This window comes from Brassica oleracea, chromosome C3, assembly GCF_000695525.1.
Source record: "Brassica oleracea var. oleracea cultivar TO1000 chromosome C3, BOL, whole genome shotgun sequence".
In the NCBI taxonomy this organism is placed as follows: domain Eukaryota; kingdom Viridiplantae; phylum Streptophyta; class Magnoliopsida; order Brassicales; family Brassicaceae; genus Brassica; species Brassica oleracea.
The window spans coordinates 12490280-12504267 of record NC_027750.1 but is presented as its reverse complement, the minus strand read 5'-3'; the positions used below and the strand labels follow the sequence as shown (position 1 = coordinate 12504267).

Genomic DNA, 13988 nt, shown 5'->3' with positions numbered 1-13988 from the left:
TCTGGAGCACCACATCGAGCGCAACAGATATCTCCTTGCATCCCTCTTGCCTGCAAATTTTTCCTAACCGATAGACATCCAGATAATATTTGCCAAAGAAAATGTCGTATTTTCGGTGGGCATCGAGTTTTCCAGCAGAAGGACTTGAGTGAGTCTACCGTGGGTCCGTAGGTTTCTGCCTGAGATTGTTGATCTGGGTATACCCGCTCCACCTGATAACCTGATTTAATCCGTCCATTAATTTCTTACATTATGAACCTGTTTATTTTTATTTTTGGTTCAGTTTAAATAACAAGATTAAAAATTGATGCCTAAATATTTTTTTTAATTCAATCAAAATTTTGTTTAATTCTGACATTTAGATTATTTTAGTTTAGATAAATGTGTTAAGTAATTTCAACTTTTTCTATTAAAATGTTGTTTAGATTAAATATTAAGTAAAATATTAAATATTTTGATATTTTAATATAATAATAATACAAAATATTAAATATTTTAATATAATAATAATACTCTTAGAGTATTAATTATTTTCAGATTAAATATTTAATATATAAACTATATTTTAGATTTTTTTAATGTAAGTTCAGCTCCAATTTAGTTTTCTATTGAAATTTAATTAAAAACATAAGGTTACAAGATGAGACAAATGTTTTATAGAGAAATAAAATATGTATCTACATATTAATGATCTTTGTATAAACATCTAGCCTACAATAAAACTTAGGAAGAGATTTTTTGACAACCAAACAATGAAATGGTTCAAGTTTAGTTTGATTTTTTAACAAAAAAAAAAAAAAAAAGTTTAGTTTGATTTCGGTTTTCCAAATATACAAAAATTTGAACCATTTTGATATTTGTGATATCGGTTTGGTTTAAGTTGGTTCGGTTTTTGGTTAAAGAACCCAAGGGGGGTTAATTAGCAATCGAACCAATCTTCCTTCCTTTTCCCTAAGATAGTTTTGAGTTGTAGTTCTAAGCGTTCTTCTCCGGCTATGTGCAACTGCTCATCTTCCTTTCTCCTTTCTCTTCCCGCCCTCGATGCTCGACTGTTGAGATCCACCTCGTACAGTTTTAGACGGATTCAGCACTCGATCATCACTAGCTCATGGAGGAGGAGGAGGAATCACCTCTCAATCCATGAAATCACGATTCTTTCCTCGTCACAAGCATGTTATTTTAGTGTCCAAGACTCTGCCTTTCTCCGGAAATTCAAGTCGAAAGAGAAACCAAGCGGAAAGTTCATAACTTGCGTGAGTTCATCACTACCCAGTGAAGAAGAAGTTGATTCTTCTCATTTGGGTTTCCTGGAAAACGATAGTGCAGAATCTTCTAGAGGTGGTGATTTGATTCAGCAAGTAGGTGAGAACGATCTGATCAACATAGGCTCGAAAGGATTCAAACAGACGTTGACGAGATCGAACCTTGTAGCTAAGCAAGTTATTAGTATTCAGTCAGCTCTGAGTTTAGGATTCATCTCTCAGCTCTGGGTTGACACTACTTCTGTAAGTTGTCTCTGTTGACTCAAAATCCACATTTTTGAATCTCAGTCTGCCTCTTTTACTTACTTTGTAATGAGAGCTTCTTCTGTTTGTCAAATTTTCAGTGGTTGGTTTTGGTAGTGGATGTTAAACCAAGCTTGCTATCTGGAGAGTCTGAGAGATTCTTGCTCACAGACATTACTCGAGTACTACTGCTTTCTGCTACATTGAACTGAAAGTGTGTGTTACAGCCTCAGTTTATATTATTAACATCTCTGTAGGTGGGTGATGTTGTTCTCGTGAAAGATGATGCTGTACTGGACACTGACTTCAAAATGGTTGGCCTTGAAACACTGGTATAGAGTCATCTCCGCTTTGTCTTGTGAATCATCCACCTTTAAAGCAAGTCTTTACATTGAATTCTCACCTTTTATATAGGTAGGTTACAGAGTAGTGACAACAGGAGGACGTAACATTGGAAAGGTGTTTATATCTTCTTTAGTGATCTATCTTTTTTTCCTTGTTTATTAGCTGGAAGCACACGGTTGGTTTTTCAGGTTCGAGGTTACTCATTCAACATTAACTCCGGAGTAGTTGAATCGCTTGAGCTTGATTCGTTTGGAGTAACCATCATACCATCAAGCTTGGTGGGTAACTCATTCCCTTTTCTCTTCAGGACATCCAAGTAAATAGATTAGGTTGATATGAGATACAAGCACAAGCATCTAATCTAGGAATAGCACAATCTTTCTGACTAACTACCCGGTATGTGATGCTGCAGGTTACCACATACAGATTAGATGTGGAGGATATAATCGAGGTCTTAGAAGACATAGTTGTCGTTGACGAATCTGCAGCTTTTAGAAAACAGAGGTTGACAAAGGTATTTTTTTTTTTTTGTAATTCCGTGGCGTGGGTTTTTCCATGTATGGCATGATTGAAGAAAGACTTTTGTCAACAGGGACTCTGGGATGCTCAGTTCGGTAGTGAATACTCTGATCTTGAGGAGACTGAAAGTTCATCTGATAGAAGACGGCGAAGGAGAAGCAGTAGACCAAGTCGAAAGAAGAGAGATTTAGATGATGATGATGATGATGAATGGGACATGTTTCGCTAGAAGTGTTGCATTCATTGTTTGCCATTCATCTTGGTTCTTGACTTACTACATCTTCAGCTGTGTCTGATAGAGAGAATGTAAAGAAAAAACGTCTTGTTCAAATATAATATGAGTTCATAATAATGGCAACAATGGTCTAATGCTATGAGATCTTTAGCTTGTCTATGCCACAATATCCTCTGTTTTCATCAGTCCCTTGCGTGTGGAGTTGAATTGGATCATAGTTGATGCAACTTTTCGATCCAATAACGCATACATTAAAAGCTGTGAAGGCACAACCGTTCAACATGATAGAAAACACACACAAGTCTAACCTATAATAAATTTCAAAACTGAGATAAAATTTGCAAAGTTGACGAGTTTGACAATTTGGAATAAATGAAGCAAAAGAGATAAGAGCTAACAAACAGCTAAATTAGTAAACTCTCCTACTTACTAATCTCTAAGACACTGAACTGATATCCTTAAACAAACATGAGACCCAGAACATTCTCAGAATGTCGTCAAATAGACATGAAAGCTCTTGATAAATCTATCAGAGCCTCTTATGTCTTGACACGCACATATATCTTCTTACCTCAACAGAACTTCCAGTGGTTGTCACAGTTAACACATGTAACATAAGTCGTCATGGGCTCATCAGCACTCCTTGTCTGCATCTGATAGTAAGTACATTTGCGCTGACCACACCGCCCGCACTTGAACTGGTCAGTACTTGCTTTTGGTGCCTGACCACGTTCACAATCGAACAGAAACTTCTCTTTGATCTGGTTGGTCTCTTGTTTCCTCTTGTCGCTCGCCATCTCTTCACCCGACAGTGTGATGAGTTTCTCTGGTGACACCTCCCCAGTGAGAACTCTCCTTCTCAGGTCTGGGTTGTTACTGTCCCTCAGGTTGAACATTATAGATCTGTACTTGACCTTCTGCGCTCCCGTTGACCGGCCCAGTTTCTCAAACATATGAGACTCCACAGAGACAGCAACGCGGATTGGATCACATCCAACTACTCTCGCTCTGTCGTACTCATCGGATTCTCCATGAACCTTGGACATGGCGTCCACAAGCAGCTCACGGATCTTGTCACGCACGGGATCGTTGCATTTGACCATTGAAGTCAGCTTTGGAGCACCATTAGGTGCCTTGTCTGAAGGCTTCACACTTGTTAGCGTTTCTCTTGAGACCTTTTCATCCTTGACAGTAGTCTGACCACGATGATCCATCTTAACTTTGTTGTCTGGTTCCTTTCTCTCTACCTTCACTTTGCTGTCTGGTTCCTTTCTCTCAACCTTGATACTCTTAGCTGAATCACCCCTCTGGAGCTTCTGGACTTTCACAGGCACGGGGTTCACATCCTTCCTCTCCAACTTAACCTCTTTGCAACCGTTTGTGCTTTCGGTCTTCTTAGCCTTGGATGTCGTCTCCTCAATGACAACTCTCTTCCATGTCTCAAGCAGATCAGTAGCTACGCTTTTGATTTCCTCAACAGGATGCTTTGCAAGAGACCTCAGCTTCTTCCCTACCTAGAATCAAACAAACAAAAAAGGATATAACTTTCTCTAATCCAATGCAAGGAGATAGAGAATCAACAACAATTAAAGTTATCATCTTTTCAATGCTACACGATTAAGCAAGCAATACCCAGAAAAAACCCTAAAATCTGTTTTTCTAAATTCGTTCAAAATCAATCAAACCTAATTAGGGTTAAAGAGACGAACCTGAGTCGCGACGAGCGTGTTGTACGTGACAGGAAACGTCTTGAGTTTCTCTAATGCATCGAGAGATTGAGAAACCTCCGGGCTTGAGGAGGTAACACCGTCGACAGCCACCGCATCTGCCGCCTTCTTCGCCGCCTCGAACAATGCAATCAACTCACTTTCCATCGTCACTTCGAATCTCTTGGCTCCAGAGAGCAAAGCGCCCAACTTTCTTTGCGGAGAGTGGCGATTGAAGAAGAATGGGATAAGGACAAAAATAGGGTTACGAGATTTGTTCGGCGGAACTTCGTTCTGGTCGCGCGGAGAAGATAGAGATAACGGGGTCTGCAGTGGTGTTTTGTGTTTCCTTATATAGCTGATACGGAAGCGATCAACGGCTTCAGTTAAAACTTAGGGGAATCAACGGTTTGGATCTTGTAGCTGAGTCGATGGATGTTACTAGATTCACGCTTCCGGTAGAGATTACTCACTGCGGCAAGAATGGGCTTATTAGGAGCCCTTCTTGGGCCACAGTCGTTTTTATCAACATTGGGTAGGAGTCGTTATACAGTTTGTTTTGAGTTTTCCTTTTCTCTGTTAACAAAAACAAAATTCCTTTTAATATTTGGAATAAGGATGATATGCATTTTTTTAGAAAGCGACAATGTACATTTCTTTGGCTCACAATTGGAAAATCTTGCAAATTATGTATTATATCTCTTCACTAATTAATTTTTATTAGTAGGGAATGTCAGAAAATAAATTACAGGAAATTTGTTTTTCGGAATTTTTACTAGTAAGGAATGTCAAATTTCATTAATAAATTTTATTAAATTGTTTGTTTGCCTTAAAAATTACAGGAAATTTAAAACTCAAAATCGTTAATAGAAACCTTAGTATGTCATTTTCCTTTTGGTCTAAACCTTAGTATATATACTACTAGGTCAGCCCACCCTACGGACGGGATATACTTTATTTGTGATATAGGTTATTATTTTTTGTATGATTTTGTGGTTTGTATTTTAAGTTAGCATTTGCAGGAAATGTGTATGATACACTACAAAAAATATCATATTACATCACATAAATAGTAGAAAAACAAAAGATATCAATTTGAAACACTTATTAATAAATGATACAAAATATTTGTTTTAACATCAATTATTGTAATTGATGTTATTTACTTATCTTTGTCTATATTAATCTTTGTTAAGCAAGTGAAGGTAAATTAAAAGATATATTGTATTTTTGTATAGGTGTAAAAATATGCAGTTTACTATAAGCTAAAATAATTTTAATTTTTACTATTGTTTATGTTGTTCTTATTATAAATCATAGGTTTGATAAATTAATAAAAAGCTTTTATTTTTTTCATTAATGTAATTATTTTACATTTTTAGAGTTTGTTATATTTTTATTATAAAAGTATGTAAATAAAAATACTTGTTACTACAATTGAAATTCAATACATAAATTATGAATTATTTTTTATTCTTATATATTTGTTTTTGAATGTGTTGGTACTTTTTTATACATTTTTAAACCTATTGATTTAGATAATGTGAAAATGAATCAATTTACAATTTGTTTTCTAAAGTTAGTTATATAACATAACAATCTAGAATTTATTATTTAAGTATATACACATTTTATTAAAAAATTATCAATTAAACCATTTCATCCAAACTTTTATCAAATAAACCATAAACCATATGAAGCCAAGGTCATACTGCATTTTCAGATTAAGTAACACTCATTCATTAAAGCATGATTTTTAAAAATTATATTACTATGAATTTAATAATCCCTTATAGTCTATTACTATAATATAAAGCTGTAAAAATAGATTCAAACCAATAGTTACTTTAAAATCATAATATGTAGATTTCAATGCTACAAAAGATAATATATCTTTACGTTAATGGAATTTAAACCAATATATTTTTTTAGTTAAGTTCATAAAGAACTTTTTGAAGCATATAAATATTTGTATCAGTTAGATTGACTCAAAGTTGACCAAAATTTCCCACGATTTCTCCATCCACGGATACTGAAAATCTCTCTCGGAGATTCTTGACAGTTTACATAACCAATGATATATATGATCAGTTAATCACATATACAAAAGGCTGATTAAAGAGTATAAAACTTTGGTAGTTATAATTTTAAGCTTATATAGCTTTCCGAAGGTGATGGTGTATTTTTTTTTCTAATCACTTTCTATTTTTGTCACAAAATAAGCTTCTTAAATTATTCATAAACTTTGAGATGAATTCTGCGAAGGCATGTATGGTAGTGGCGAGTGTTATGAAAGTATTCAAATACTAATCAGGAGTTTCTTAGTGGTACTTTGTTGTCCAAAACGTTAACAATAATGATATATAAGAAATAATATACACAAAAAACTCATTAAGGTATTCAAAGAAATTTTTTTTGTTTCTTTGCCTGACGAATATTAATCTCAGCCAAATACGCAAACCTACTATGACTTGGGTTTCATTACTATGGCTTTAAAATCTTTTAACATCTCCTTAGCATTCATCATAGAGATATGTATGATGTCATTAATCCCATGCTCGTTTGTTTCTTCAACTCATGCTTCTGACTTGGTTTTCATTTTTCATGTCTTAATATTTATTGCTTAATCCATAAACCTATTCTTTCAATGATGATATGAACAGACGTATCTGTTTTTTTAATAGAGTAGATAACTTATGTGTGGATTTATTTCCTACATCTTTTCGCCATCTTCTTGAGCTTAGCAACCATATTTTTTAAGCTCTTTTCATGCTGCCTTCGACATGATTTTGCATTCCCACTTTCAGCTACGTAGACGCAGTTGTTGTATGTTCATGTAGTTCACCTTCAACAATTATTTCTAGGCCATACTTTTCCCAGTGTCCTCTAGCTTCTTGCCTTCGTCCAACACTTCTTGCTTGCTTGTTCTTTTTTTTTTAACACATCCTGCTCTGTTTTTCTTCTCGCTTCATCCTCAGCCCAATCCCTGCAAACATCAATACCAAATTAGCAAATGACTTGCAGAGCAGATGTCTCTAACTTTGTTTCGTCAGATTCTTAGTATAAAAGCCTTTTCGAAGAATGTGAGGAAAGTTTTCAACTTGTGTGTTTCTAAATAACTCACTGTGGAGTCTAACGCTGTAATCTATGGTAGCCTTTTTGGAAGAGAAGTTTTAATCTATGGATTTCAAGCCAGATAAATAATTGATCACAACTTTGGAACAAACAAAGGGAAAAGAAGCATACCTTATATGGAGCAAGTTCCTTGTTCTCTTGGCAATATAATTTTCATATTCGTCTTTACTGGAGTAGTACAATCGTCTAAGAACAATATTATTTTCTTGTTTGAGCTGTTCTTGCTGTCCATCGTTTCATACTTGGCTCTCTTCTTACAACAACGTGGCTTAAACATGTTCTTCACATTATTATCCTTACTACAAATACACAAATACAGAACATTAGTGAATCACTCTTATCTTACAATCATGACTTCAAGCACCATTAAAGCTGTTATTCTACCTGCATGAACCCACCTTTGTTATCTCAGTCCATCTACTCTCAAACACTCAAAGTGCCTGAAAACACACATATAAAATCATATAAACCCAAACACAAAAACAAACATCATCTCCATATATGATAGCCTGTAAGTGAATTCTACCTAACAAAAAGCATATTTAGAAGACCAACCTCCTCACTTGAAATCACAGTTTAAAGTCTGTATACCATCTGCAAACAAAAGATAATAGCCTGTAAGTGAATTCTACCTAACAAAAAGCATATTTAGAAGACCAACCTCCTCACTTGAAATCACAGTTTAAAGTCTGTATACCATCTACAAACAAAAGATAGTAGCCTGATTTATAAATACTCTTATGGTTCTAACAAAAAGCATAAAGATCTTGGTTGCATAAACATATTAATTAACATAACTATTTTTAGCAGTTGGATTGACTCAAATTGACCAACCTTCTCCACGATTTCTCTGTCGACAGGAACTGAATATCTCTAGCAGAGGTTCTTGACAGGTCAACTAGCGTGAGAGGCGTTACATGGTTAGATCCTGTATGATGGTGATGATGATTCAGCGGCAAAGGAGCTTGGATGGCCAACATGAACGCAGAGACTAATTGCATATGAACAATCAATATGAAAATGATGGTAACGGGATGAAAGCTCACCTTTTTATAGCTGGAGATCACCGCCTTGTAGAGAGGGAATATGCATTGATTGAGTGATGGATCAATGCATCTCGTAATGGTTGGAGGAGAAGAATCTCATACGAAACGACACCAACGAAGCTCGACCCAGAGACTCTTTACAAAGACTGTCTCAGACAACCTTTCCAAACCTCCAAACCTCCATTGTTGTTTGAACCCTAGAAACCCAAACGTCAACAGAAGTGAAGAGACGGAAGTGAGAAGGAGAAGGAAAAATGGCATGTAAACACGTCATATACATGGGTAACGATAAAGCCCATCCCCAGCCTCGATTGCGCAACGGTTAAAGCCCACCAGATACCTAAATAAATGATACGATACGTTTTGGCTTCAAGGAACACGTGTCGCGAGGAAACGACTTAATGACGTGGAATCCTAGGTGGCGCGCTAAAGAGTGATTAAACAATACTTTATATATATAGATAGATAGATTAGTATGGATCCCATGCTACATACACATGGAGAATTTTTTTTTTTTACAAATAAGACCAAATTTCAATAACATATAATTTAAATTTAAAATCAGTAAACGTTCTCAAATTCTTTCAATAAATATTTCCTAGCAAATCGATAATTAATTTAGTCTACTTTAAAATGATATTGACCAAATGTATAATATTAAAATGATAATTATTATAAGTACTTTAGAAGAGATAAATATTCATAAAAAAATCAACATGATAAAAATTATGATTGAAGATTTTGGAAATATTTAGTCTCACTAACCTGAACTTTAATCTTCATCTGCCAACTTTTCACTAAGCTTCACCATAAAAAAAATGTGTGTCTTAATCATTGAAAAAAATTATCTTAATGAGTATCACCAAAAGCCATTGATCTGTATGGTTAGAAATTAAAATTTCATCACTCTCTTACTGGAAGGATCAACAGAACAATTGCAAGGAATTACAGAAAATTACATTGAATGCATGTAGAGATGAACTTTCTCAAAAAAAAAAAAAATTACATGTACAGATGAACTTATATCATCGTGAGTCAAACCTTCTACAGGAAGAATATCAGTTTTGAAATCGCGTGTGATCTCATGTAGTAGTGGGACAGATATAGGGATTTTTGTGTTATCTAAATATTAATTTTATAGCTGTTTTCTTTTCTGCAGTTAAGCTTTTCTTTCTTATTTTCATTTTTTCTTTAAACTTTAAAACATTTCCATGTATATAAAGGATATGCCAAGAAACCGTTAATACAAAAAAATACCGCAAAATTTGAAATCATCATCTGTTTTCCGAAGTTGCAAAAGTGTTTTGGGTCAAACATAGAAAGTGGCCCACATCTTGGCCCAAGTCAAGCTGGCAACATTTTCTTATTCCCAAAGTCAGAGATCTTAAAGTCAGCAAACCATATGAAAATGATGATCATCATGATTCATAGAACATATGATAATAATAATAAAAAATATACGGTCATGGACCATCACTTTCTCCAGAAATTGAAAACAAACCAATTAAATGTAAAGAAACACACGACGAATGTGTCTCTCTAACAATCGAAACCGCCAAAAAACCTCGGATCCTTCTCTCTTCTCTTCAATGGCTCTGATGCGAACCAGGAGCCAATTGAAAACATCTTCATTGTCTCCACCACCACCTCCTCCCTCACCGATCCCAAGAGCCAGAGGATCACGTTCCGCTGCGAACGACATTCTCACCGAGATCATAGAGAGATCGATCCAGGTTCCAGACCTCACGCTCCCTGAATCTCATTCCGGCGGTGAATCTTCTTGTTCACGACATCTGATCCCGGCGGAGATTGATTTCAGGATGTTAACGTCGAGGAGAGAAGGCTCCGTGGATCGGTTGGTTCAATCGGCGAGGGAGTTCGGGGCGTTTCGTCTGAGCTGCCATGGGATATCGAGCGAGGAGATGCGATCGCTTGTGAGGGAATCGGGTCGGGTTTTCGGAGTTTTGGAGGGGAGAGAGACAGGGTTTCGTCGGAGTGTTGTCGGGAACAGGGATGAGATCGCTTGGGTTCGGTCGTGGAAGGAGAGGATGGAATGGGCGCGAGAGTATATCGGACCGGAAAGGTACCGCTGCTTCAGGTACTGGGCCGTTAATGGGCTTCATTAAACTAACCATGTTTGTTATCAGTCCCTTCACACTTTGTTTGATTGTGTTTGGTGTGTATATTCTTATGAAGTGAACACTGATAGATGAAGGAATTAGAGGTAAATGGTATTTCTGGAGGATGATTAGGAAAAGCTAAGACATTTATTTTAGTAGATGAAATAAAGTTTTGTTTGAACAAGTATAGCATTTGCTTAAAGCACAAGCAAAATCACTTGGCCTAAACCTAGAAACCAATTCATAATAGTCAGACCGGATCCGAGATTTAGGAGACTACAGACATTTTTATCGTAAATCTTAAATAAAATAAATTCAGTAATTTGGAAATAATGCAAAACATACGTATAGGTATAATAGCTCTCTCAAATTAGGAGACTAGAGCAAATGTTTCATTCGGGTGCGTCCAAAACTGGTTCTAGTTCTGATGGCCTAGTGATTGATTCATTTTATAGTTTGAGGGCGGGTTCGAATCATTAGCCTATACATGAAACTTGAAAATGTAGTATGATTTATGAGTCAGGAAGTGATTGAGAATTTAGATATAATATTTACATCTTTGTTGGACTTATGGCAGCGAAGAAATGGAGAATGTAGCTGATAAACTTGATGGGGTAGCAAGGAAACTAGGGCAAATAATGGTGGAAAACTCAAGGAGACAGACTGATAAGAGGATACAAAGAGGAGAATCAGTGCTCAGAATTTACAGGTACAATCATGAAAACGTAACAGAGCAAAGCCCTCCTTTGCCCAAAGAGACGACGGAAGAAATGCTTCAATACACACTCAGCCTTCACCTTCCAGCCAAGAACTGTGAGTTCCGTGTCAACTCAAGGAAAGGCCCACTTTCCTTCCACGCAGATCCCGACACTATACTTGTCACTTTTGGTCGCCAGCTTGAGGTATGTACGTATGAGCACTATGTCAGTGGCCTAAACTAAAAGCTTGTTATAACTAAAAGCTTGTTATATGATACAATATTGTTTGTGATATAATTATATGAAACTAGGAATGGAGCTTAGGAGAATTCAAATGTCGGAAAGGAGAAATCATATATCATCCAGATGCATATGGCTCTCACACGTCCTTCTCCGTAGAGCTAAAGTGCATGTCTCTTTTCTTATCACAAGCTTCTATTGCGACGACTCCCAAAACATTCTCTTTAACCCATCAGATTTTCACTGCATTACTCCTACTCTTTCTCTTCCAATCTTTATGTATTAATGGATCTCATATGGCAGCTTAGAATCTCCATGTATATTATTTTCTTTGTGGGAGACATGCGTACATTTCAATGTTTGATGATGTACTGGTAATTGTGTTTATGTATTAGGCCAAGCTACGGTTGTATATGTAAACACAACACACGGTGACGAGAAAACAAAAAGAAAAAACAGTACAAAAGTTTATTAATGACAATGTAGAATTGTTTGACATTTTTAGTTTGAACAATTTGAGTCATATTGATCAACGTCAGAAACGCCAAATATTTGTTTTAAGCAATGTGCAATCAATGGAAAGCATATCTCGTTGTGTTTGTTCTTGAATTAATACCTTGTTCCTTTCTTCTGATGGGCTTGGGATAAAATTAATGTCATATAAAAATATGATTAAATGTAATTTTGTAATTAAATTTTTTAGAAAACCACAATACAAATCCTTGAAGATTATTGAACTCATTGGAAGACTTTTAGTTTTTAATGATTTGTTTTATCATAAATACTCCAAATATCGTTGTTTTAAATACGTACTATCTCATATTTTGTTTCCTCAAATTTATATATATATATATATATATATATATATATAATAGAAAAATTAAGACAAGATGATATGTTTAACAAAGAAGAAACTTCGTCGACTAAGGGTGACTGTGGTGCGATTGTGATGGTACATACAACGGATTGCGTCCGTACACGAGTACGGCGCTGAAGATCTCTGTAACGACCCGGTTTCTCTAAACCAGATTTAGAAAATTGTTTGGTTAATTATTCTCTAAACCAAACCATCTTATTGTATAAAACTTGGTTCTTCAAAGTTGCTAATTAACGTTGCTAATTAACATGATTGCGACATGTGTCAATTAATTTATTAAGATTATGACATGTGTCAAAAATATGTTACAATTCTTTTTTATTAGGATTTTAAAAAAGATTTAGAAAAAAAAAATTATTATTACATTTTTTTCTTATTATATAAAGCTTGGTTCTTCAAAGTTGCTAATTAACATGATTGCGACATGTGTCAATTAATTTATTAAGATTGTGACATGTGTCAAAAATATGTTACAATTCTCTTTTATTAGGATTTTAAAAAAAATTTAGAAAAAGAAAATTATTATTACATTTTTTTAGACACTAGAAAAGGAAAATTATTACAATTATATAAAACTTGGTTCTTCAAAGTTGCTAATTAACATGATTGCGACATGTGTCAATTAATTTATTAAGATTATGACATGTGTCAAAAATATGTTACAATTCTCTTTTATTAGGATTTTAAAAAAGATTTAGAAAAAGAAAATTATTATTACATTTTTTTCTTATTATATAAAGCTTGGTTCTTCAAAGTTGCTAATTAACATGATTGCGACATGTGTCAATTAATTTATTAAGATTATGACATGTGTCAAAAATATGTTACAATTCTCTTTTATTAGGATTTTAAAAAAAAAATTAGAAAAAGAAAATTATTCTTACATTTTTTTAGACACTAGAAAAGGAAAATTATTACAAAATATAGTTTATTATTCTTTTTAGGAGTTAAGAAAATGAAAATTACTATTACATAGCCTTTTACAATTATATTTGTATGGCTCTTTTTATAATATTTTAAAAATATTTGATAGTAAATTTAATTTTTAAAAATTCTATAAACAAATAATAATTGTAAAAAACTATTTGAAAGTATTTTTTTCTTTTTAAAATATTTTGTATATTTTCATCTTTAAAGATACTAAAGAAAGATATTATAAGATAAAATACTAAGTTTTTTAAAAAACTTTAAATCAAAACGAATTATAAAAACCAACAAGTACAAGAAATTATTTAATAAAAATCAAATAGAAAAACTAACTATAAAATAAGTGATATTCCTTTTTTTTTAAAACCTAAGTAAAAAATGTAAAAGTTCTCTTATTATTTTCATATAAATAACTAACTTTCCTTTTTAACCGATAAATGTATGCTACAAAAATATAAACCAAAATAAATATTATTTTCACATCTATATTTAGGTTTAAAGTTCCTCATATTATTTTCACAAAAAAATAGTATTGACAATAAAAACATTATCTGAGTATTTTCTTTTAATTTCTCTAAACAACTCAATTTTTTTATCATCCTTTTTGCATCTTATGACGCTAACACAAGTTTTTT

General features: G+C 34.1%; 3 protein-coding genes and 1 long non-coding RNA gene across 14 annotated transcripts; 2 read left to right on the top strand and 2 right to left on the bottom strand.

Moving 5' to 3' along the window:
- The first annotated feature begins 937 nt into the window (after positions 1 to 937).
- Positions 938 to 2789, top strand: LOC106331312. Its single transcript, XM_013769634.1, has 7 exons — positions 938 to 1505; positions 1607 to 1687; positions 1763 to 1837; positions 1920 to 1964; positions 2039 to 2128; positions 2263 to 2364; positions 2443 to 2789. The coding sequence occupies exons 1-7, from the start codon at positions 996 to 998 to the stop codon at positions 2596 to 2598; spliced, it is 1059 nt and encodes a 352-aa protein (XP_013625088.1). The 5' UTR covers positions 938 to 995; the 3' UTR covers positions 2599 to 2789.
- A 115-nt stretch (positions 2790 to 2904) lies between these two features.
- Positions 2905 to 4654, bottom strand: LOC106331311 (transcription elongation factor TFIIS-like). The gene is made up of 2 exons (XM_013769633.1): positions 4314 to 4654; positions 2905 to 4118 (listed from the first exon to the last, which is right to left on the bottom strand). The coding sequence occupies exons 1-2, from the start codon at positions 4476 to 4478 to the stop codon at positions 3177 to 3179; spliced, it is 1107 nt and encodes a 368-aa protein (XP_013625087.1). The 5' UTR covers positions 4479 to 4654; the 3' UTR covers positions 2905 to 3176.
- A 2244-nt stretch (positions 4655 to 6898) lies between these two features.
- Positions 6899 to 8720, bottom strand: LOC106331320. Of its 11 annotated transcripts, none has more exons than XR_001267891.1 (7): positions 8492 to 8720; positions 8280 to 8373; positions 8107 to 8145; positions 7972 to 8039; positions 7830 to 7885; positions 7557 to 7744; positions 6899 to 7296 (listed from the first exon to the last, which is right to left on the bottom strand). It is a non-coding gene; the product is annotated as an uncharacterized LOC106331320 (long non-coding RNA). The 11 variants fall into 11 exon arrangements; XR_001267895.1 differs by having other exon boundaries at positions 8001 to 8039; XR_001267893.1 differs by having other exon boundaries at positions 8280 to 8409; positions 8492 to 8712.
- A 1227-nt stretch (positions 8721 to 9947) lies between these two features.
- LOC106331310 lies at positions 9948 to 12002 on the top strand. The gene is made up of 3 exons (XM_013769631.1): positions 9948 to 10589; positions 11189 to 11513; positions 11621 to 12002. Exons 1-3 carry the CDS (start codon positions 10021 to 10023, stop codon positions 11855 to 11857), a joined length of 1131 nt encoding a protein of 376 aa, XP_013625085.1. The 5' UTR covers positions 9948 to 10020; the 3' UTR covers positions 11858 to 12002.
- The last annotated feature ends 1986 nt before the right edge of the window (positions 12003 to 13988 follow it).